Below are 26,474 nucleotides of genomic sequence, written 5' to 3'. Positions count from 1 at the left end.
TATATTACATTTCAGTCACAGTTCACAGATATAACTGTATAGTTAATGTTAGTATGTATATAATTTTTCATTCTGCTTTTTTTTTCAGAAAACATATGAAACATTCTTTGTGCTTTCAGAATCTTCATGATACCATCTTAACACTGTTGTGTGATATTCCACTGGGTTCATGAATCATGACTTATTAAACCCTTCTCCCTTCCTTTGATCTTGGTTAAGTTAGTAGAAAGTCTTTTAAAAATTTTTAACATGCAGTTAGGTAATGAGAAGTTTGGGGCAACTAAGATTTTACTCTGTTGATTTACTTCCTTGGGGAAAACACCAAAGAGTGAAATTACTAGGTCAAAAATATAGCATCCCAGGCTTCCTGTTGGAAGACAGGTGGAATCCCAGCTGCAGCCTAGGAGGGCCATGGCGCACCCAACCTCTGCCTCCGGTCTGAAATCTCCTCTCCTCTATCCCGCCTCACACTCGCTCTTCTCTGACCACTGAGCACCTTCACCCTTCCATTCCTAGTTCTAGAGTGCCTACTGTGGGCTGGGCTCTGTCCTAGAATACAGAAGAATACAGAAGTGCAAAGAACACAGAAGTAAACAAAACGGCGCAAACCCCAGCCTCATATGGCTGACGACAGCTTACAGCTTGCTCATGCTATTCCTTTTCCTCAGATTGCCCTCTGTTATTGTCTTCATGTATTCTCACTCTTTGAGATGATTTTGTTTATTTTATTACTTATTTATTCTAGAAGGTAAGCTCTATGAGAACAAGAACCTCATCTGTGCATTTCCAACTGCCCAGAACATTCAGATGATGTTAAATTAAATTCTTCAATCTGCCACAAATGAATATGTTAAAGCTTATAACACATTTCCACAACGTTTTCCTCATTGTTTACCAGCTTGCAGTGGCCCCGGCAGGAAATAAATGGCCTGTTTTTCCGAAGCCTTGGTGTTGAAAGAGGAGGGGGCTGTGGGTCTGGGGGAAGGGGTGCTCATGAACCATTGTTTGATGGGCAGCAAAGAGAACACTGAGCTATCTTTTGACTTTTTTAAATATTGCATTAAACTTTTATTTATCTCGTTTACTCTATTCCAGGCGGGGCACCACCATAAATTCTGAGTCCCGAGTGAATGCCTTACCTGCCTCACCCGAGGCTCAGCCCTGCTCTGTATGACATGACGAATGAGGGATTTATTTATAGATTTGCTCCGAGGCTATGATATAATTGAAGGCAGGGAAATCAACTCTCTAAAATAAGCTTAACTGTTCCTATCTGAAAAATATGGAAACCGATTTGAGCGTTCTTTTCAGGATTAAATTAGATAGTGCAGACGAAGCACTTGGCCTGCCGCCGGCACGTCCGTGTGCACCAGGAACAAACGCAGCTGCTCCTATTCACAGTCCACACTGCGGCTACTTCTCCATCACTTCTATGCATGCAAAACATTAGGCCGACCCTACTAAGTGCAGTAAAACAAGCGTTTTTAAAGGAGTGTTTGGAGACTGGGTGAAAGAGGGGAAGGGATTAAGTGAAAGCTGGTAGCTACAAAACAGTCATGGGCTGTAAAAGTGCAGCCCAGGGGATACAGTCAATAAATAATATTGGAATAACGATGTATGGGGCCAGGTGGTATTGAAAATACCAGGGGAAATGTTTTGTGAAGTATGTGGTTGTTTAACCACTATGCTGCAACTAACACAAAATAATATTGAAAAAAGGAAATAAAAAATGATTCAAGGAAGATTAATATTCTTTTCCAAATCAGAGTGTACCCCTGAAAATCCTTTAGTAGAAAACACCTCATGGTGAGATTTACAACAAGTAGAAGAAATAGGATTGAGGTCATGAGTAATTTATACCAAAGAGGTCTCATCGTTTTTAAATCTTCATTAAAATAAAACAGTGATAGTTTTACTTCAGGACCTGCCTCTTAATTTTAAGATTTTGCCCACGTGTCCTGCTGTGTGTCGTGCACAGAGGCGTACTTCCCTCTTTGCCCATCTCCACTGCACTCCAGCTGTGTTTGCCCCCTTTCCAAATGCCCAGTGTCCTCCTCATTTTATGGCTCAACAGGATTGCTTCCTGTTTTCCGGGCCTGTCTCGCATGTCTGGATTTCCTCCTGCCGAGCAGGCACTGGGCACTGATCTCCGGTCAGATTTATCAGGACCACAGTAAGAAAGCCCATCTCCTGCTCAGCCACCCTCACTCCTCCTTGCCTGGTCCCAACCCTTCTGTTCCAACAGTCCCCAAAGAAGGGACTTGCAAACACCCAAACTCAAGCCCTCAGAGCTGTGGATACCAAATGGACACCCACTGGCACTCTGAGTAACTGTGACTTGTGTTCGGGAGGGATTACTGGAACTTCATATGTCGCTGGGGCTAATGCTAAAGCTGGTATGGAAAAAACATTTTTTTTTGGTTGTGTTTTAGTTTTGTGGTTCAAGACCTGGAAAGTAATAATTTATTCTACTCTGTGATGTGATGTATACTACCAATACGAGAAGCCATCAGAGAAAAGATTTTTAGAATCTCAGGGGAAAAAAGTTATCCATTTTTATCACAAGACATCATTTCCTCCTACATTAGAATGTGTAATTTAAGGAGGGATTTTTAGCAAGAAAACATCAGGATGTATTCCAACTCAAAAAGAGATAAAAACTGGCATCTTACATTCTTCTTCTAGTCCCAAGCCCTTGCCTTTGACCGTTCACTTTCTCTTAGTACCTAGATGAACCTGCATGACTACATCTCTATTAAAGAATCTTTGAAAGTGCTTCTAGAGGGTGCAAATGACATTCCCAACACAGAAATATTTGCTACATTATGGAGACTTCAGTCTATACCTGCGGTAACTCACATGCTCATTAACAGGGAGCCTACCAGTCTGAGAACGGCAGGAACCTGGCTTTGTGCCTGGGAGCCCAGTCCCAACGCCCGCTCCTAACAAAGTATCGATGCTGAGAAGAACTTCATGACCCTTCTCTCTCTCCTTTGCTCTGTTGTGCCCTGTGGTGTGGGCATGCCTATGCTTTCCCAAGAGGCTGGTCTCTTAAAGAACCATGTGACTACCAAGCTTTCTTCCCCCGCTGCGTGGAGGAGGCCGTGGATCTGGGGGCACGAGTGCTACAGAGAGTGGTTTGATGGGGGGCACAGAGCAGTCTGAGGCTGTCTTTCCTGAAAGCCAACACGACCTTGGAGTTACGTGTTCCTTTATTCTCGCCTTTAACTCCGAGTCTGGCTCTTTATAGAAAATGACATATAACAGAAGGATGCTGATATATATCCATGGTTTAAGGAATCCCCAAGTTGGCATGACTGCTAGAGCTGTTTGTCTCCTTGAGCACTAATTTTTATCTTTACAGCTGAAATAAAGATAAATGAATAGCATTAAAAAGCTGCGCACTTATTTTTTGAGGGGGTGCAACTAATTATAATTACTAGAAACGTAGCAAAGAGTGTTTTCTGGCATGTCTGCAGCATGGGGCAGAAGCTGGTGGCAGGACACAAACCATCGTACAAAACCAATGGTATCAGCATAATGCAGAAAACGGAAGACAGGCATTTGCAGACCACGTGTAAAGATATGGAAGCATTTAAAAAATGATTGCTTGGGTTTCTACAAGAACATTTCAAAAAAATATCGAGGTCGATTTAGAATGGATGAAACAAAAACAGGCCTTATTTGTAGTCAATATAAATAGTTGCTTTACCTACCTATCTGTCCACCTCTCTGTGGAGTGGGGAGGAGGTGCACGCACACTCTAATTTAGGGAGTATGCTAATTGGTAGTGAGTTTACATGTAGCTTGACAGATACTTGCACATTTCCTAAATTTGTGTCTGCACTGAGAAAATCACCAGATGTAAAGAGGAGACTGCGCTCAGACCGAGGAATGGCCCACGCCCACAGAATCAGAGATGCTGGAATGCCAGGCTTTGAAACTCCATTCTGGGTACCCGAGAGAGAGGTGTTCAATATTCAGCAAAATCGAAGAATTTGAAAACTGAAAATCTCTCAGATGTTCTGAGAGAGGAAAAATCTTGGAGCCGAGTCAGAGGATTTGGATTTAAGCCGACAGCTATATGAGAAAAAATAAGTAAGAGACTAAAAGCCTGGGCAGTAGGTTTTTAGCTGCAAAATCTAACCTACCTCACAATACAGTTTGTTAAAACATTTGTTATAAAGTGATCAGAAGTCATGCTCTATTCTGCACTGCCCAATTCGGTGGCTACAAGTCCCATGTGACTGTTTGAATTTAAAGTAGTTAATATTAAATACGATAGAAAAATTCAGGTCCTTGGTGGCACTAACCTTATTGTAAATTACTTGCGAGCCACCTGTGGTGAGGAGCTCCTGCACCGGGCAGAGCAGATACAGGGCCTTTCCATCTAAGCACAGGGTCTGCTGGGTGGTGCTACTCTATTATCCCTAAGCAATCTGCTGCAGCTTCTAGAAATTCCTAAAATTAAAAAAAAGACTTGTGCAGTTTCTACACTGGAAGGATTTGGTTCTCTAGATGAAGAGGGGAGATTGGATTGACAGGCTCTGTGAATGTATTTATAGGGAAGACACTGGGTCAGGGATTAGTCCACAGAGGAGCTGGCCGGTAAGAAAAGGAACTTAAAATCTTGACAGAGGGAAAATGTCCCTGTGGAAATGTTTGTCACCCCCTTGGGAAAAATAAGAGACATTAGAATTCTCTCCACAATCCCAACTAAAAAGTAAGGGATGTGAGGTAGCTGGATTCTAAGATAGGAGAGGAAAGCCTCTTCTGACCACCCTATAAAATTAGAACTGTGGGGATAATCTGACTCAAATTCTACACTTCAGTCCAGGGTGACAAGAAATGGAAGACAAATGGAAAATCCCATTGGTGTTTATCTTTATAGATAAAATGATGTGCTTAGTTCCACTGGGTGGCAAAGGCATGGAGTGTCGTGTAATCCTAAATCTGGTAGCCTCCAAGATAGCACAATCAAGTCATAATAATCTCTGCCAGCAGAGGCCACAAGTGGCAGAGAGGGGCAGCCAATCAAAGCGTGCAGCAGCTCAGGTTTTTCTACTGGAGATATGTGACCCATTTTACTAAAGCAAAAAAAAATCCCGTTGCTTATCTCATCTTTTATGGTGGTGTGTGGCTGTCCTCTAACCTTCCCCCACCCCAGAACATGCTGCCCCATACAGGACACATGGATCTACACACATATAAAGATATGCAGAAATCAGGGTCCAATTATAGTCAAAATAGTAGGATCCATAGTAAATGTGATAGAAAAAAAAGGAGGTGGTTGGTTATTTCTGTTGTCTGAACTGCTTTCAGATCAACATGAGAGACCATCGACATTTATAAGCCTCTAAGAAGTCTTACCTCTTGAGCTTTGCATATGAGAAACCATACATACTACTATAGTCCTATTATGGCGTTTGCCTTGAGAAATTTAGCAGTGTATGCCGCTTTTGTTTTAACTGGAGAGTGTATTTTTCTTTTGATTTAACTGGAGAGAAGAAAGTATAGAAGAGAAAAAAGAATGGCTGAGATGGTTTGACGGTTTTCACTAGCATTTCCAAGGTATGTTAGTTTTGATGGAAAACTCAATGTATTAAAACTAGGCTCTAAGTTGGGAAATAAAAGTCAACACATTTAAATGAACACAACATATGTGATTTTATTCCTGCTAAGAGTTTAATCTTTTAAATTTTGGCTGCAGTAATGTAGGCAAAATCTGGCCTCAGAAATGAATGAAAACTACTCTTCAGCTTTACTGCAAATCAATTCTTCCCCAACAGTCGTGCCATAAACATGCACATGCACACACGCACACACACAGCTGGGATGTTTATTGGTTTAGTCACTAAAGGATTTAGCTGGACAAACATCACAAAGATGATGGCTTATTTAACTGAATTTATGATCAAATGTTTTCTCCATTGCAGGAAGAGTGGGAAATCACTTATGGGGAGATTTGAATAATTTAAGGCAAGTTCTCTACTTGGCATTATGTTTGTACATTGAGTCTTGAGGGATTAAATACAGCTGAGGACTAGCAGAGAATTCACATGCAGATACACAGAGATACGCTGTATAACAATGCAGTGAGGGCCAGAGCACTGATCCCTTTGTGTTAATATTTCTATTCATCTATGTCTTATTTATAGTCTGAGTAATAACATCCACACACAAATATACTCCCTGACTGTGAGACTTCAGTTGTAAATTGTCACTAGATTTTTCTGAGATCCTAAAAATGTCAAAATGGCCTTAAAATGCTCTTTCAAATAAGACAAAAAAATAACTTGTGGGTAGTATATGTGTGTGTTTAAGGCATTTAAAAATCTTTGTTGTTGTTAAAGGCAATGAAAGTTGCTCCCAAAGATGGATATAATAAGGTAACGTGGGATTTGTGCCTTAGGGCATGAACTTGGCTTGGGGTCTGAAGGAAAGAGGCCAGTTGCCTTTGGAGTTTCCTACCCACTTACTCCTGAGCCATGACAGGTGCACCAAACCAAGGACACGCTCCCAGCCTTTATTCACTGTGTTTCTCAAGATAAGTCATCTACCCTCTCTGTTTAAAAGCTGTAAACACTACAAATAATTACTTTCTTTTTCACCACTAAAACCCTGAGGTCAAGTGGACATTCAGGGGCTACACACCTGGTTTATTTAGACTTACCCATCAGTTCATGTACACAGAACATCAAGGTAAAGGTCTACCAGATGCTTTGAATTTGGTAATAGCATTTTTCTATGGGTTTCTTTCATTGTAATTAGAAAAACTGACCAATGACATGTTTCAAGACTTAGGATAAATCACAGTTTTACATTAATTATATACAACACTATTTGTTAACATACCAGTGTTTGGAAGGAACTGTTCGGAAAGAGGGAATCTTGTTTCTACACGAGAAGTATTTTAAAAATGATTTGGTGACTGAGCAGTTTAGCACCTGCTCCTGGAAAAGTGGGAGGAATATTCCAGATGTCTGGGAAACCTGCACAGCAGTGGTATTCATGGTCAAGGACAATTCCTTATTTGGCATTGAATGAACTGCCCTGACTGGCAGGGGAGTCAAAGTGTGATAAAAAAGTAGAAGCAGGAAGGCCAGCATCCGCCGAGGGCACCCCGTCCTTTATTCCCACACCCTACTCCGTACCTGCAAAGCCCTGAACAGGGTTCTGAAGACTGAAAAGCTGGGGGTCAGGCTGGTTGGCGAGCTTCCTGAATTATGATTCAGAAGTGGACCTAGTGTGGGGACTTGGCTCTGTGACACCAGAGATTATACTGTTCTCCGGTGTTTCCTGCCGCTTGTGCCAATAACAGGCTTTTGCAGTCTTCCTCTGTTCTACTTCTTGAGGGTTCCTCTCGACAATGTTCACTGACTGTGTGTTCTTACTTGGTCAGTAGGACCACTGTTTACACAGATGTCAGCCACACACATCAACACAAATAAGTCTATTGACCGTATCTTTACAATGAGCAGAATTTGAGCCCCCAAATGATGAGGGGGGCCCCTTTTCCCTATAAATGACTAGGACCCTTGTCCAATCCTAATTTTCATGACAGGCAACCAAGGTAAAGTGTGAAGTGGGTGACAGTGGATACAAAAAAGGAGTTTGCTAAAATCATGTTTCTCCAGTGACTCTTATATTCACCTTATTTTGAGGCTGACAGTTCATTAAACTCATAAACATTTTCTTGCCCTGGCTGTTATGGCTCAGTGGGTTGAGTGGGAGCCTATGAACCAAAAAGGTCGCTGGTTCGATTCCCAGTCAGGGCACATGCCTGGGTTGTGGGCCAGGCCCCCAGCTGGAGGCGCATGAGAGGCGACTGACTGAAGCTTCTCTCTTACACTCACATTTCTCTCCCTCTCTTTCTCTCTCTCTTCCCCTCTCCCTAAAAATAAATATATAAAATCTTAAAAATTTTTTTTTCTAAATCAAAAGAAAATGATATAAACAAATCTGGAGGAAAGGGATCTCATATATGGTATTTCTTATACATAAAGGGCAGTAAAAACTTCCATATTTCTGTTTGTACTTCATTTTTTCAAATGTGACAAATTTCAACATTGACTTTCTGAGGCTGAAGAATGAACATACATGCCCACAGAGGCCCATGGGGGGCGGGTATTGAGGAAATGGCGCCCCTCTCAACAGTACCCTACAGGTGGGGAAGAGGCAGCTGAGTCTTTATGATAGTTTTTGAGTGGAGTTAGGGAAGATCAAGGGGGCTGAGAACAAGGCAGAGAGGTGAATTCTCAGGGGAGTTCAAAAAGGGGAGCGAGCTGTGTGTCTAACCCCTAGCAGTTCCCAAAAGAAAAGAGAGAGAGAGACAGAGACCAGGAGAAGGAGAAAGGAACAGAGACGCTGGCAACAAGCAGTGCCCCTCAGAAGGGAGCAGCGTGGCTTCCGGGGGGGGGGGGAGGGCAGAATCTCTGCTTCATGTTTTTGATACTTCCACTATTCCCTCTGCAGATTTATTACACTTACTTGGTTTTCCAGAGCTACTATCTTCCCTGAGTGTTTACAGATAAAAGACGGGCGAGAAGCAAAAATATAAAGCAAGATCTCTGGATACTTGGGTGCAAAGCATCTGTCACCCACATGTGTCTCACTCCGGTGGCACCTGAAAGGAAGGAACAGTTTGCAGGGTGGTCTGCAGCTGTGCCACCCAACACGGCAGCTGAGCACGTGGGTATTTATATTTAAGTTAATTACGTTTAAGTGAAATATAAAATTCAGTCCCCGAGACACACTTAGCCACATGTCACACGCTCAGTAGTCGCAGGGGGCTAGTCGCTGCTGTGGAGCAGAGAGACTGTTGTCAGCGAGAAGGTTCTGTCAGAGGCACTGAACTAGAGGGGACAGAAATGTCAGGACACACCTTCAGTTCTCTCAGTGACTACCCGCTTTCCTGAGAACAATCTCTTTTTTCTCTCTGCTGGGGGTGGAAAATAACTTCTCCCTTGCATAGAATTTTGAGGGTACCAACTGTGAGCCAGGCCACGTGGACCCATCAGTCCAAGGCCTGTCCCTGTCACCAATGGGCCAGACATCGGGCAAAGCCGACAGCGACTGCCCCTGACGGCTGGGCCTGCCCCTCTGCTCCGCCCACCACTGTGACTCCACCCGGAATAGGAAACCCCAGCACCAATATGGGGAAGGCAATGCCCCAAAGGTGGCCAATCCCAGAAGCCTGTGAGTATGTCACCTTTTATGGCAGAGACTTTCAAGACACAATGATAGTTACAGGCCTTAAAGTAGGGAGATGAACCTGGACTATATGGGGGAGAGGGGGCTTTGAAGCAGAAAACTGTCTCTTGCTGGCGGCAGATGTGGGAATGGAAGGGGAAGTGAGAGAGTGGAAGCGTGGGAAAGCCTCCCTGCACTGCTGCTGGTTGGAAGGAAGGGGAGCGTGAGGAGGATGACGGTGGTCTTCGGGAGCTGTGTGAGGCTCCCAGCTGACACCCGGCAGGGACACAGGGCCTCAGCCTGAGGACCACAAGAAACTTAATGCTGCCAACAGCCCAAATAAGCCTGGAAACAGAGCCTCCCCCAGAGCCTCCAAACAGAGCCCAGGCCTTCCCGCACCTTGACTTTGGCCTTGTGACACCCAGATCAGGGAATGTGCTGAGCCCTCCAGCCTCTGCCCGATAGAACTGTGAGGTAACACCCTGCGGTGTTTTCTGTTAATACACTTGTGGTAACTTGCTATGGCAGTCACAGCATAGAAATACACTGTTTTATATTTTGGAGAAGCAAAGATTTTCTTCAGTTCACGCTTCCAGAAGCTGTTTTGGAGAGCAGTTTGAAGAAGCCGAATTCTATGGGCCTCCTTTCCGGGAACCGTGCTGCCCAGAGGCTCCTGGAAGCTCTGTGCCGCCTCAGAATCGTGGTTGGGTTTCGTTCCTTAATGAGCTGGACGCAGGAGGGAGGTATTAGCTGCACCGGGAGTGCGCTTTTGGATGAGGAATCCAACACATAATCTGAAAGGACGAAAAACAATGGCCCTTGCCAACTCCTAGGCCTGGCACGTACTGCCAATTAGTGAGCAAGAAGATGGATATTTTTTATCAGAAACTCGTGCCCGAAAGCTAACAAACAGCATGGGGCCTGCCCTTGGCCATCAGCAGGGGTTATTAATGACAGTGAATTCTTCCCTTCAAAAAGAAGGACATGGACAAGAAAGCTGGCAATGACACAAAATGACAGAGGATGATCCCCTGGGTTTGGTAGGAGCTGAGTGGAATGGGCAACAGATCTCAGCACCAGGGTCTGAGTGGGTGGCCCACAGGCCTGCCGTCTCCAGCCCCGAGACTGTCGGAAGCCCCCCTTCATCCGAGTGGCACGCTACCCAGCAGTGGCACCAGCGAGGCGTGTGAGGTGGGGGTGGTCAGCCTGCTGCCAACACTGTTCCCCGGCACAGAGGAAGTCAAGTTCCTACTGCATCCCAACTGTCCAGATGCCTAAAAACTAGACTGAGAATGAATGGCTTCAGTTCCCAGAAGAGCTCTCTCTGCCCAGAGTGGTAGTGAGAACAAAATCAAACCAGATGTTGATAGGCCCGCTCAGACATCAGGGTTCTTAAACTGGTAATATTTCTTTCATAAGACTCACAATGGGGTACAGATTCCAAGTTATAATTTCCAATAGCATTGATCATATAACCTCACTGAGCAAGTTTTTTTTTTATTCAAGCGATAAAATGTCAATGCATCTTCCCTGACTACCTCCCAAGACTGTTATAATGATATGAGGATGGGACAACATATATGAAAGCAAATTCTATATTGCCAAAGGCTGCCCCAGTGTTAATTACCATCCTGTCCCCATCACAGCTGTGCCTATGAATCAATGAGTGCACATTAGGCCTCTGACTAGTAACATTTCCTATGTGACTGCATTTACACTTTGCTGGTGTTAGTGATGAGGACTAGGCCTTGGGCAAACTTGCCAGCCCTCTCTTGGATAGCTTTCTGTCTGTGCCGCGGGCACCTGTCCCCAGCCCACGTCTTTGGACAGACCTTCATGCTGTCTACTTTGAGGCTCTGGTTCTGCTACCAGAGAGCCCGGAAAGCAACTCCTATTTTAGAGCTTCCTCTTCTCCCGTTCAAAATTCCACTCTGCAATTTTCTAGAATTAGTCTCCATTTGGTAGCAAGCATTTTAATGGATCTGATAAACATCACTGAACTGTGACTTTCAAGGAGGCAGGTGACAGTACGAAGTCCCCCAACATGACCATGTGTGGATATCCACAGTCAGGACAAGAGACCTGTTTTGATTTGAACATCCAAGTGTCGGAGACAATACTTTCAAGGGTGTGGGGAGGAACTAGCCCCCACGCGGCCACCTAAGCAGGCTGGACTCAGATCCACAGAGCTGGGATGTTGAACTTTGTGACCCCAGCTCATTTTCTGAATTAAGAGAACGGAATTCAGAAATGTCTGCTTAGTGTCTGCTTTAGAGCTTGTGACCTGCATCCCTCCCCAAATAAAGCCATCCCCCCAAAAGTGCACTGATGATGTAAAAGAATAAGGTCTTTAAAAATATTGTGAGAAAAAACTCTCCAGGCGCTAAATAAATAAAAACTTTTACTTTGAAGTAAGGAGAATTATAACAAAAATGATCAACAATGAAAAAAATGTGAAAATGGAGAATGATAAAGATTTGGCTCAACTCAACGGCTCCCCCTAGTGTCAATAACTGTTGTTACCTTCCTCTAACATTTCTAAACAACTGGTAAAGAAATTGAAAGCTCTAGCTTACTTTGCAAGATATTATTATTTTAGAAAATTTTAGACCAACTTAGAATGAGTTAGAGTAGAAAGCAGGGCCTTTGGTTTCTTGAGAATGCACTGATTTAATCTTTAATGATAAGCAATCAAATATGACAGTAAGAAAAATACAGTAGAGAACATGAACATTGAGTGAAATTTGTTATTCTTCCATACATTATTTTAAATACTTTTTGTTTATGCACATGTGACACAACTGTCTAGCAAATCATCTTTAAAATATGTACTGGAAGTTAATCACTAAATTAGGTAAAATATTTTAATAAAAGTTCAAGAACACAACATGAGGGCCTATGACTCACCGATACATTCAAATACACACAGGTGCATGTGTTCTCGTTTTCCCACTCCATAAATGTAGCTTCATTGCAACATCTCTGTTTATTAGACAAAGGACCAGTCTCTTTTTTTATTCTTAGGAGAAATGCAGCTGGACCCAACAGGCAGGAAGGATTACAAGAGAACCAGGGGGGAAGGGGGGCAGGCAAGACAAGGTCCACCTACACCTCCTGCATCTGCGGGCCAGCTCTGCTCTATGAGCTGCGAGCTGTGTTTTCCTGTCTTGTCTTCTGCGAGTTTGGTGCTTTAGCCTTAGTTCTCTTTTTGCTGCTTTCAAACCTCCAAAAATTGTTCAGCTGTTGAAAAGTTCCAAAACAAGCAAATGGGTTCCTGGAATCCTACTCTTAACTTTTCTGGAGAACATATACGAAAGCTTCTTCTACAGCCAAAATAATAAAAAGATCTTTCTTTTAAGTGGCTGAAATTCTTTGCTGATTGCACATGCATGCCAATGTCAAACAACTATAAATAGAGAGATTTGGAAGAAAAATAGGGGGAGTCTTTATAACTCCAATGAAATAAAATGGAATGTTTTGAAGGCAGTCAGAAAACAGTGCGCACATTTATAAAATTAAGATTTGTGTCCCTTCAGTCCAAAATCCCCTCCAAGCAGGAAGAGCCCACCCAGATCAAGTACTTTTGGTGTAAGGGAATAAAACAACTTTCCTTTCTTTATTACTGTATGTTTATTATTCTCAACCCTATAATTAAGATTTCTTATTTATATTATCCTCTTGAGTTTAGATAGCTGGTAGATCTTTTGATTTTTTTTCTCCCATCAGTACTTTGTTTGCCCAGAATACTAAAAAATCCTTCAAAGGATAACATTATGCCCAGAGTTATTGGTATAAATGAAGTCAGCAGGGACTTGCATGGGTGTTACCAGGGCAGACTAGGCCCCGAATAATCTGGGTCACATATTAAAACTGTTCAAAGAGACTTGAGGATGCATTTCTCAAGAAATTCTTACTCTCTTAGACAGGTTAACATATCCACTAGCTTTAATAGCTGAGCTAATACATATTTTAAAAGACATTGTTACTTAATTTTGAACAGTGATTTACTTCTTTACGTTAACCTACCCATCTTTTATTCACCCACCTAAACTGAATGCAAATTAGTTCTTGCAAATGAGTTCACTTGATTTTGAACCTATTACGGCTGTACAAGAGAATTTACCAATTGCTACAGTTTCGTAATGGTGCTGTAGACAAGCACATTAGTTAGCCGCAGTTGAGAAAGTCAGCACTTGCTTAATAGTGTTTAAATGCAGTTCTTCTGAATCTAGACCTCACTCTGAAGTGAGAAATGTTGAAATGTCAAATGACGGTGGCAGGGTCACGAGTGCATTTGGAGGAAGAATCAACAGTGTAATTAATGTCTCTGAATCCTCAGTTCCCTCTAAATTGCATGGGGCTTGAATTGGCTGGAGGCTACAGCTTGGCTCTAAGGATTCAGTATGTAACACTGCAATACCAGAAAGTAATGTTTTTATTATATTTTTGGTGATGATTTCATTACTTAATGCTTTCTGAAGTAAATCCTTAAGGCAATAAAAAATAAGACTTACAGGGACTTGAAATTAGCATGTTTCTAAACAAGTCATGTTTATAATTTTAAAATTTTACCTCAAGCTCAGCTTTTAATGTTCTCCCTAAAATGTTAAAAAGTAATCTAAGACTGGAACTCAGTGTATTAAACAACTGAATTAATTCTCAATTTTAAAAAAAGACCACATGATGGTAGAGATGAAAAGAAAATCATTAACTACAGTTCTATCAGCTGATTAAAAATTTCACATAAAAATATACTTCCTTCAGTATTTTAGACCTTATTTTTGGTAGGAAAATTATAAATCCTATGTTTATGGGAAATGCAATAAAGTAAAGTAAGGTAATAAAGAAAGTGATCTCTTAAAGAGACACTGTGTTCTTATTTTGTGAATAATAATATTCCTAAGAATTCTTACTTGCCCTCACAAGTAAAAGCGCATTTACTAATATCTAGCACCTTTTAGGAAAAATTTAAAGATTGAGCACAACGCACATAGTTTTTAAAAGTTTCTAAAGCAGCAGACTGTACATCCTGTTTTGGTAGACGAAGTTAACTACTTTTGTTGTGACACAAGGGCTACCTCCCAGCGAAAGGAAAGGATCTGGTCAAAGGTGGTCAGACTGAGGCGCAACAATGCCAAGCTCAAATGCAACTTTAATTTTCTTTTTCTTCTTAGACGACATGAAATAACTTGGTTTCTCCTGGGGCAGAATAATGTAAATGGACAAAAACCTCTTCTCGGAGAGGCATCCCACCGGACACCACAAATGACAGAACCAGAAAGGCCATTCACGGGGCAGATGCGTCAGTGTGCGGGCGGTGGCGGGTGCTGAATACAAGCTGCAGCAGTGAGCGACTGCAGGGGCCTCGTGTAAGTGGTGAGGGGTCATACCCACAAGAGGACAGTGACAGAAACGTGACAGCAGCATCCACAGACCTCCCTCCGTCTTCTGCAGACTATTCTGAGTGGGTAAGAATTGCCATATTATCTTCTCGGGCGATTTCCAAGCCATCCTAGCTTTGTCCGTCTGAAGGAAGGAAAGGGCGTTTTCTGAATTGGAGGTGACTCTCCACAAATGCTATCACGTGGAGATGTGCCAGTTTCTCCGGTTTCTTTAAAGACAAGGCTAGAGATGCAACTGCCTTATCAAGAATTGTTTCATAAAGCGGTCACTTGGTTGGATGACACTTTCTGAGCAATTACGAGAGGAATGAGTTGGATCACTCTATTAAGGCGGGAACCATATACTGCATGTATTCCCTGACGCATGAAAGTACGTGGGAGCACCAGTGGGTAAAGTGGTGGCGGGGTGGGCGGGGCTCAGGGAACGGGTGGGGAAGGCCCACGGGAGGCTCCCGGCCCAGGGTGAGCCCTCCCCCCGCAGCAGGGAGACTCCAGGTCTGGGGAACCGACTCCTCAGACGGCAAATGCAAGGCCTTATGTGAGACAAGAAGAATTATACTAGAGTGTTCTTTCAAGTATGAATTTAATCAAAATAAACTGCCAAATCTTTCAAATAAATGACTGCAGAACTTAACGTGTTCATTCCACGAGTTCCTCACAATAAGCTGCCCACTGGACCACCTGACAGTATTGATGAGAGAGACATTTTTATTTAAAAAGGTTTTCTCTTACCGCTTATTTTCATAACTTAGGGCATCTGTAATTCAAACGTAGTGACGGTAAAAAGCGAGACAATAACACTAAATTCCTCAGGGACAAAATGTTGTTTTGACAAATTATAGTATGTTTCATTGAAGCAGTTCTAGGTACCTTTTCTCCAGCATAATGCTTGAAATGTGATGCCCGCAGTGAAATGAGTGATTCAATTACTCTGCTTTTCAACTTTCCATGATTTACTAACAGGTTGGCTTGCAGTAAAAGACCTCTGTATAACTTGAGCAACCCAGATCTACCAATTTCACCAAGTTTCGAAGCCAATAAATAAAACTATTTTAACAAGGTCAGGTGACCGAAATTAAATAAATGAAGTCCATATACGTCGAGTGATGTACGTACTTAGTTTCCCAATAAGGCTTAGTGGAGAAATAAGTAAACTGTAAAAATGTGGAAGATCAATTTTTATCTAGTTCAAAAGCTGTCACCAATTTTATTTCGATTATAAAGTCAACCATTATGTTGTACTTAATAAATGCTGTTTGGCTGATGCCAAAATGCCCCTTGAAATCTAGTTACGAGGGACGTGACCACGTAACATTTAGGCTTTACGGCTCTGGAGCAATGCCACGCGGCTCTGGGAACGCAAGCTCACAGGCGCGATGGCGTCAGTTCAGGCTGACGATACCTGGTAGGAGCTGAATACCTGGTTAATGGTTAAATGAATGAATGAGTGACTAATTGAGTGAACAAATGAAAAAAATGTGATGGCAACTTATCAGGAGCGTTTTTAAAAATTAGAAGAGAGAGAGAATGAACATAATCTGTTGGAAGACTTACTTATTCCAGGCTTGTCCAAGGTGTTTAGAGCTGTACACGGTGAAGCGTTCTGAAACAGAAAGAAAAACGATAAGCAATCTTTGTTTCAAATGCATATATTGTTTTAAAAGCATGTTTAAAAATTGAACTTTTAAAAAGACAGGGTTTGATTCAGCCACCTTGTACTAGCCACATAGCAGGTCTTCACCTTTAAAATCGGAAGACCTTGACATTTTAAACAACGAATCATTGCTTTCTTTTGTCTAAACTGATTTGTTTCATAATCTGGTTTTGCAGTGATTATTTCTTAGAATAACTAAGTTTCAATTGGGTTGAAAAAGGAAACATAGGCTCCAAACCCCCAAACTGGAAGCAGATTTGCAGGAGACTTGTTCGCTTAGGGCCAACCCAGTAACACTGGCTTTCCTTTCTTTTCTTTTTTCTTCCTCTGTTCCTCTTTTTGGTGCCCTGACTGGGGATCCGCCCCCATAACTTTGGCACATCAGGAGATGCACTAGTCCTAGGGGGCTGTCCTTTCTTACGCGGTGACATTTACACTCGCTCAAAGGCAAACTATCCATGCCCTATAATGTAGATTTATATTTATCATTGAATGACCTTCACTGTATTTTTAAATTAAAACATAATGCTTGGCCCTGGCTGGTGTAGCTCAGTGGATTGAGCACGGACCTGGGAACAAAAAGGTCGCCGGCTCGATCCCCAGTCAGGGCACACGCCTGGGTTGCAGGCCAGGTCCCCTGTAGGGGGCATGTGACAAGCAACCACACACTGATGTTTCTCTTCCTCTCTTTCTCCTTCATTTAAAAACAAATAAATAAATGGATAAATTAAATAAATAAATAATGCTTGTTTTACCTAATTAAACAACAAAACGGCATAGACTAGATATGGATAACCTCTCTGCTCCCATCATTCACTCCTGATGATATGGCAATTTTTAACGGCTTTGCATGTCTCCTTCCACATTATGTCTTATGTCAATAAACATGAACCCATTCGTATGTGCAAATATATATACCATATATACTATTTTAATTTTTTGGATAGACTGTATAATAAACATTCCCTAAAAATCCTTATGCACTTAATAATATAAAGTGTATTATTCTTCAAATCAAGAAGATAGCTGTGACCATTGTTTTAAAACTCTATGAATGTTCCATAGGATAGGAACACTATAGGTTATCTGATCGCTCTCCAGCTGATGGAAACTGAGGTGGCTTCCAGTTTTCCCCCCTAGAAATCACGCTTTAGTGAATAGTCTTGCACATCTGCCTCTGTCCTCTGATGTTTTCATTGCTTTTGGATGGATCCCCCAATAGGAGAACTGCGCGGAAAACTGTATGCACATTTTACATTTAAATAGATGCCGACAGGTTACTTTACATTTTCCCAAAAGCAATGAAAAAAATAATGTCTCTTCAGTAGTATGCATCCTGGGATGTAAGAATGGTTCAACACATGCAAATCAGAAATATATCATATTAATAGAAAGATAAAAATCACACAATCATCTCAATGTAGAAATAATCCTACAAAATTCAACATCCATCCACTCACGATAATAACGCTCAACCAATTGGACTCAGAAGGAAAGGACCTCAACACAATACAGTCCATGCATGACCCGCCCACAGCTAACATGCTACTGAATGGTGAAAGGCAGAGCGCTTTTCTCCTGAGATCAGGAAAGACAGGCTGCCGCTCTCACCATGCTCATACAACGTGCTGCTGGAAGTCCGAGCCAGGGAAATTTGGCAAGAAAACAAACAAACAAATAAACAGTATCTAAAACAGAAGGGAAGAAGTGAAATTGTCTCTGTTTGCAGACGGCATGATTTTATATATAGAACCTCTTACACACTCCACCAAGGAAGTTAGAACTAATAAATCCAGTAAAGTTGCAGAACTCAAAATCAGTATACGAAAATCAGTTGCATGTCCACATACTGACAACCAAGAAAGAAATAAAGAAAACAATTCTATTTTTAATCGCAGAAACAATAAAATACCTTGGAATAAATTTAAGTGTGGAGGTGAAAGATCTGCACAGTGAGATACATAAGACAATGCTGAGAGCAGCTGAAGAAGACACAAATAAATGAACAGGTTTTCCATGCTCATAACTGAAAAAATAATATTGGTAAAAGGTTTGCATTACCCAAAGTCACTCATAGATTATGTGCAATCCCTATCAAGATTCCAGTGGCTTTTTTTCACAGAAACAAACAAAAATCCTAAAATTTATATGGAATCAGAAAAGACCCTCCGTAGTGCAAGCAATCTTGAGAAAGAAGAACAGAGCTGGAGGTTTCAAATTGTTTCCACCTTCTTGGTTTCAAACGTCTTGGTTTCAAATTGCATTACAAAGCTATAGCAATCAAGACAGTATGATACTAGCATAAAAACAGACACACAGACTAATGAAACAGAAGAGAGGGCCCAGAGATCAATTCATGCGGATAAAGTCCACTAATATTTGACAAGGAGCCAGAGTATGCACTGGAGGAAAGACGGTCTCTTTAATAAATGGTGCGGAGGTAACTGGATATTGACACGCAAATAAATTAAAAATAAAACTGGATAACTTTCTTACACTGCTTATAAAAATTAACTAAAAAAAACCCAACAAAAACAAAACAAAACTAAAGACTTAAATGTAAGACCTGAAACCACAGTAAGAAACAGGGAATCCTGGCAGTGATTCTATAGGTACAATCACACAGCACAAGCAGCAAAAGCAAAATAAACAAGTGGGACTACAACAAACTAAAAGCTTCTGTACAACAAAACAATCAACAAAATAAAAAGCAACCTACAGAATGGGAGAAAATATTTGCAAATGTCATACCTGATAAGAGGTTTTTCTCAAAATACAAAAGATACTCATATAACTCAATGGCAAAGAGACCCCCAAATAATCCAATTTTTAAAATGGGCAAAGGACCTGAACACTTTTCCCAAGGGAGATATTCAACTAGGCAACAAACACATACATGAAAAGGTCTTCAACCTCACTAATGATCAGGGAAATGTCCTTCAAAACCACAAGGAGACAGCACCTCACTCCTGTTCAAATGGCTGTTATCAAGAAGAGAAAAGTTCCGGAGAAGGTGTGGAGTAAAGGGAACCCTCGTACACTCTTGGGAGGAATATAAATTGGTGTAGCCGCTATGGAAAATGGTATGGAAGTTTCTCAAAGAAAGTTAAAAATAGCCCCCGCTGGTAGGGTTCAGTGGATTGAGTGTTGGCCTGAGAACCTAAAGGTCACTGGTTCCATTCCCAGGCAGGGCACGTGCCTGGGTTGCGGGCCAGGTGCCAGGTCCCTGGTCGGGGGCGATCGAGAGTCAACTGATGGATGTATGTTTCACACAACAGTGTTTCTCTCCCTCTTGTTCTCCTTTCCTTTCCTCCGCTGTAGAAATAACTGAATAAAATCTTTAAAAAATAACAACAGAACTACCATATAATCCACTTGTTGGTACATATCTGAAGGTAACAAAATCACTATCTCAAGGACATTTCTGCATCCCTATGTTCATGACAGCATTATTTAAAATAGCCAAGACATGGAAACAACCTAGGTATCCATTAGTGGATGAATGGATAAAGCAAATATGGTGTACATATACAATGGAATAGCATTCGGCCATAAAAAAAGAAAATCCTGCTATTTGCAACAACACAGATAGGATGTGAGGGCATTACGCCAAGTGAAGCCAGTCAGACAAAGGGAGATAAATACTGTATATGATCTCACTTCTATGTGAAATCTAAAAACAAACAAACAAACAAAAACAAAACTAATGTTGGTGTACAGTAGCAATTTTCCATCTATGAACTAATTACTAAAATTCTGTGGCAGAAGGAAAAATTTTTCTTTGCTTCTCTGACAAAAAATAGATGCAATTTTTATTCATTCACACTGGATACCTACTGTTGTGTTGGCTGTTATCATTTTTTTATAATTTGACAATCTAAGGGAAAAGAGGTTAGTGCCCCTCACTAAATGCTTAAAAACAAAACTAATAGTAGTAGAGAACAGATTGACCCTTGCTTGGGGGCGAGGGGGTGGGTAGGTGGGAGGGAAAGGTGAAGGTAGGCAAAGGTACACGCTTCCAGTTATAAGGTAAGTTCATTCCGGGGATGTAATGTACAGTGTGGTAACTACTGATAGCAATACCACATGGCGTATTTGAAACTTGCTAAGAGAATAGATTTTAAAAGTCCTCACTACACACACTATGTGAAGTGATGGATATGTTAACTAAACTTAACATGTTAAATTTAACATGTGGTTGATGCCTCTGTAATATATATGTACATATATAAAGTCACTGTGTCGTGCGCCTTCAACTGTATACAGTGTTATATGTCGATTATTTCTCCATAAAGCTGGGGGAAAAGACAGTGTTCTGACAAAATAAAACAGTGTATAGAGGTGTATAGAGTGACCCTTTGGGTGTCGAGGAAAGGGGAGTTTCAAACAAAACAGACACCAACAAAATAAAAACAGTGTCCACTGGAAATCTGGCTGGGGTTTCATTAAAATATATATATTTTATCTGAAAAGGATAATACAAAATCTCTACACATAACAACATGGTGTGTTTTTCCATTTAAACAGGATTTGTGTGTACATCCTCCAGCAAAATTAAATGGTTTCTTTTTTTCATAGTGACCTAATTTCTTTCTAATAATTTATCACTCAAAAGACTTAAACTTGCCTAACATGTACTGGTGTTTTTTGTCAGTGTTGTCTACTTTTAATTACAAGTTTTTGAAGGAGAGACTAAAAATTATTTGTATTGTTTTTGTTACAATATGATTCATGTAGAAGAATACCATTAGACGAGAAGACAATTTCTTTCTACCATTAGAAAGAAATTTAAGAATGCACTCAGCTTCTTATCTCTAAACACAGAGTTTATTCAAAGGACTCACTGGAAATACTGTGCAATAATTCATTCATTCAATTACTGTTTATTGAGCAACTACTGTGCTTCAGGGATGCTAACTGGGGCAGAGGACACAGGAGGGAACAGACAGAAAACCTTCCTGTCTGCAATCTGGTAGGGACTGCCCCTGGCTGGAGTGAGCCTGGAGGATGGGGTGGCTGGAGCAGAGAGCCCAGGAAAGATGAGTGGATGCTGAGACAAAGACCAGCCCCCGGGCAGCTGGGCAGAAGACCAGCCCCTACAGAGCAGCCGTGACCTTTAAATATGATGTAGGCATTTTTAAAGTTTTTTATGGATAACTCTGACTTCTGTTTGAAGATACACTAGCAGAAGCAAGGCTGGCAGCAGGAAGACCAATAAAGGGTCATTACAACTGCTCAGGAGACAGATGACGGGCTCTGGCAGTGGCGTGAATATAGTGAGAAAGAGTCAATCTGAAACTTAGGTGGAGCCAGTCAAACTTCTTGATAAATTGGCCACAGGGCGTGACAGAAAGGTGGGGTCTAAGATGACTAGTGGAATACTTGATTTCCAATTTTCAGATTTCGAAGGTTCAAAATGACATATACAACTCAGATATTCCCCTCAGAATACATGAATCTTTCCATGATGATTCTGAAGTTATTTCAAGTTCTCAGGAAGCCTCGGAGTCATCATTCAAGCAGAGGGGTAATTGTCAATATGCTTAATAACCTGCGAGGCACAGGCCCCGACCAATCAGCACAGAGAGTAGGCACCCGGCTATAATGATGTGCACTGGCCGAAGATCAGGCCAGATGACACATGTCCAGTGTTCTAAAGCTGTAGGCAAAAGTGCTCGCCAACGATGTACGTGCTTGTTTCCCAAGAATGTCTAATGTCTGCATCATTTTCTAGCAGACTGCACCATGTAAGATGCAACGTAATTCAGCCAGTTGGTGTAGAGTAGCAATTTTCCATCTATGAACTAATTACTAAAATTCTGTGGCAGAAGAAAAAAATTTTTTCTTTGCTTCTCTGACAAAATATAGATACAATTTTTATTTATTCACACTGGATACCTACTGTTGTGTTGGCTGTTATCATTTTTTAAATAATTTGACACTCTGAGGGAAAAGAGATCAGTGCCCCTCACTGCACGTTTTAAAAATTCTTACTGGTGTAGGGCAAAAATATAAAGGCATATTCTAGGTTTGAGGATTAACCAACGACATAAGGAGAAATGGGAAGAATATTTCTTTTTATAAAGTTAAAAAAATTATCTAAAGCCTGATATTAAAAATGCAAGATATATTTTTAAATTTCATTACATCAAACGTCCTTGTAAAACAAATTTGATCTCCTTACCTTTGTACTCCCCACAAAGCAATTTTAATAATTTGCTCTAATTTGGGGATGACTAAGAATTCCATTACAGATAAAGTTAATACAATCTTACATTTACAAGTAAATTATTATTCTTAGCAATTAATGATTACACATAAATATTAGTTTCAAGAATTGCTTCTATTTAGAGCTTGACAGGGTGTGCTAATAGAATTTTTTCCCAGAATACAGCACGTCAATTTTAGCTGTGCATAAAAGAGCCAAAATTGACAGAAACCTGACATATGAAAGTAGACGAAATAAGGAAGAGTGAAGTCTTCCTACATTTCCCTTCTACTTCACATGAACTCTTAATCCTCTCAGCGATGGTCACCAGGGCGCCTGCCTGTGTACCAGGCAATGCACTGGGCAGAAGGCACACGAGCACGAGTAAGTCCTGGTGATGTAGTTCAGCAGCACAGAAACGTAAGTACAGAATTACCAACACAGGGTCAGAATGCTGCTGTGTGGGTATGGACACAGGCCCCCGAGAGCCCCGAGACACGGCCACTAACTGCATGGGTCTCTTTTCCAAATGAAGACAAGATAAACTCAGACACCTGCAACTAGTTGGAGTGACACTCGGGACCTGATGTCTTGCATTCAACAGCATCTTTCAGATCCCAACTGCTATAGTACACAACTTCAAATCGAGCCATTTCTAACATTTTCTGCCATAAGCCTGCATTACATTTGCATTGCATTTTAAAACTATTTCCATCATAACTAAAAGTAATGTTCCATTAGAATGAAAGCAACATAATTAGCCATGTAAGTTCTGAAAATAAAAAAGGGGTTTACATTAGTGCCCCAAATTAAAAACAGGTGTGTTTAATAAAATATTCAACTGCCTATGAGTAAATTTATCACGTTATTCGAGTATGTGCCTATGTGTGTTTCACACTGTTCTTCAGCTAAGTTTACACTGTCACTTGGTGCTTTAATGTCAGCTTTCTCTTTCCAATTATGTTTAAACTAGAAGTTTAGAATGTTGTGATTTAAAGCATTGGCTAACTCATAGCATAACTGAACAGTGCAATTAATTTAAGCCTGCAGGCTGAGTTTACCTTCGCTCATTGCAGGGACACCACTGCGGAGGATGATCACACGCAGCGGGAGACCAGGGGAGAAATCACTTGCTGTGTGTCATGATGACGATGGACTGGGGACGGAAGGCTGGAAAGATTTTCCCTCAAACTGCCAGCTATGCTTGTGTATTGCAATTCATTGAAATTCCACAGGAAAATGACTGGAGAACAACGTTGTAGATTCCAAGTCTCCCAGCTTAAAAGAGCTACACCAGAAATGGCCAAAGGCACTATGAAAGCAGACTTGAATTCAGGTGAAGATCCAACCTAATTTGGAAATTACTTATATCCTTATTGGCATGTCCTTTATGGTACAGGAGAATTATTTTGTTATTCTCCACACTCCCTTTTCATCAATGGTTCTGTGTGTGTACATTATAAGACAGTGCTGTGTTTTTAACTTCAAGAACAAGAAAACAAATAGTTAAATCAACCAACAAATAAAAAACATCAGTATGTTCAAAGGATTTGAAAGGTGAAACCAGAATTTTAAACTAACATTTTCTCCTTCCTTCCTTCCTTCCTTCCTTCCTTCCTTCCTTCCTTCCTTCCTTCCTTCCTTCCTTCCTTCCTTCCCTCCCTCCCTCCCTCCCTCCCTCCCTCCCTCCCTCCCTTCCTTCCTTCCTTCCTTCTTAGTGGGGGGTTGGGAGGGAGGTGAAGGAGGACTAGCAATAGTGGCAAAATCATAAGAAGTCTCAAACTTCTTATGAAGTTTAGTACATCTCATGCAAATGGATTTAATATTATCCAATTTAATATAACACCATGGAATAAATATAAGCCAATATAAAAATGGGTTTGTCCAAAATGCCATAGAGAATATTAGATGGATGATGTCTGTCCAGAAAAAAGTCCAATCATTGTCAATACAATGAGAACAGTTTGCACAACATCAATGTAACCTGGCAGCCAAGGAGAGTGGACGGGAATGTGCATGCGTGAACAATGACGACTTCGCTGTACTAGTCAGTGGGAGCAATAGATGCCACTGACTGAGCATGTGTACTGTGTGGCTGTCACATTCAAAATGACTGAGTGACTAGAGCAACAAATCTGCAACCCATTTTGTGTTAGGCTTGAACGTTCCTCCACAGACACTATTTACGTGATTCAGAAGGCTGCAGTTACGGGCAACTTGTGACTTCACCATGACAACGTGCCAGCTTGTGTGTCATGTCTTGGGCGGAATTTTTCTGGTGAAACATCAAATCACCACCACCACCAGATGACTCAGTCCCCCTACAGCCCAGATTCGGTGCCCTGTGACCTATGGCTTTTCTTAAAACTGAAATCACCTTTGGAAGAGAAGAGATTTCAGACTGTCAGTGAGATTCACGAAAATACAACGGGGCAGCTGTTGGCAATTGGGGGAACTGTGTGAGGTCCCAAGGTGTCTACTTTGAAGGGGACTGAGGGGTTACTTTCCTACACACAATGTTTCTTGTATCTTCTATCTTCTTCAATAAATGTTTCTATTCTGCACATTACATGGCAGGATACTTTCTGGACAGACCTCATATTTTATAATTAACTCTTCTAAACCAGCGATTTTGAACTGGTATGCCACCAGAATTTTAAAAATTCACTATACTTGACTATTTAGTCAGGGATATTGCCCTCTTTTTCCTTAGATTGTCAAATTTTAAAAAAATGACAACAGCCAACATAACAATAGCCACATGGTGTGAATGAATCAAAATTATACCTATTTTTTGTCAGATTGGCAAAAAACATATTTTTTGTGGTGTGCTGCAGAATTTTATGTGTGCCATGAGATGAAAAAGGTTGAAAATCTCTACTTGAAGCCATATTTTCAACTATCCAAAATTAAATTCCTGGGGATTGTTTTGTATTTAAACAGATGCATTTACTCTTTCTTACTGATTTGTACAAGTCGTAACGATATAAGCAAAGAGCTGTGGGTACCCTACTACCTGGCCGCAGTGTGGAACCCGAGGCCTTTCTCAGGGCTGCCTCAGTGGAAGGACAAGCCTCCCGTCCTTTGTCAGGGTGAACCACAGACACGGTCACAGTGACGAGTCACTCTGGTGACATTTCAGACGATCCCCCAGTTAGTTGTTCATGCCATCGATAACATCCCTTGATCCCTCAGGATGGAAGGCAGGAGTATTCGTTCACTGTCCTATCCTTTCTACAAGTACTCACTGTGTACCTGCTGTGGGCCAGGCCCTGCTCTAGGCACTACGGACAGAGCGATGTGCAAAACACACATGGTCGTAAGTAGCCCACAGTAAATCGTGGGAACCAATACTACAGGACCATCAATAGAGGAAAAGTGTACTTACAGGTGCTCACAAGATGTTACCTTTTTATATTTATTAGGAAATCCAAGCCCAAACCAGTGTCAATTGACACTCTGATTGAGATACAACAAAGCTGGATTGAAACAATCTATAGTGCTCAGGACCAACGTAAAGCAGAATCCACGTACAGCAGGTCTACCCCAATTAGAGAAGGCAAAGCTTGTTCCAAAGTGTGCAGACTTCAGGTATCTCAGCTCCAAAACAGCACAGGGATCCAGACAGGGCATTTTAGAAATTGCACAGTTGCAAATCACAGCTTTAAAACACATGCTATCCCCAAAATATATGACGGAGATATGACGCGGCTCTCCTGTTATCAGTGAGAGGCCCTGATGTGTCATACTAACGCAGCACAAACTGCACGGCCCTGTAACTGTCACCGAGAGCGGCTTCCTCAAATGCCGATCAGCCTGCAGTCCCCACAGCAGGAGACTGCAGCACCCGCCCCGCCCCGCCCTGGCTGTGGCCAACTATCCTTCAATTACTGGTGATGCGCACTGTAAAATGAGTAATCTTTGAGCAACTTTTAGAAACGAACTTTCTGCTACATTCATTAAACTCTGACTTTGGACAGCATTTGGCTCTTCCAATACACATACAAATGTGGACTTG

At 41.4% G+C, this 26,474-nt stretch overlaps 1 protein-coding gene across 4 annotated transcripts in view; it reads right to left on the bottom strand.

Annotated features, from left to right (window-relative positions):
- CDK14 (cyclin dependent kinase 14) overlaps positions 1-26,474 on the bottom strand; it is a 562,452-nt gene that overhangs the window by 111,628 nt on the left and 424,350 nt on the right. For all 4 annotated transcript variants that reach the window (XM_053655083.1, XM_053655082.1, XM_053655085.1 and 1 more), the window contains one exon: positions 16,149-16,197. In XM_053655083.1, the coding sequence (XP_053511058.1) occupies positions 16,149-16,197 (49 nt within the window). The remainder of the gene's footprint in view (positions 1-16,148; positions 16,198-26,474) is intronic.

This window comes from Artibeus jamaicensis, unplaced genomic scaffold (genome assembly GCF_021234435.1).
Source record: "Artibeus jamaicensis isolate MK-2021 breed Jamaican fruit bat unplaced genomic scaffold, CSHL_Jam_final contig_923, whole genome shotgun sequence".
Lineage (NCBI taxonomy): Eukaryota > Metazoa > Chordata > Mammalia > Chiroptera > Phyllostomidae > Artibeus > Artibeus jamaicensis.
Note: the sequence above shows the minus strand (reverse complement) of the source record. Positions and strands in the feature narration are given on the sequence as shown.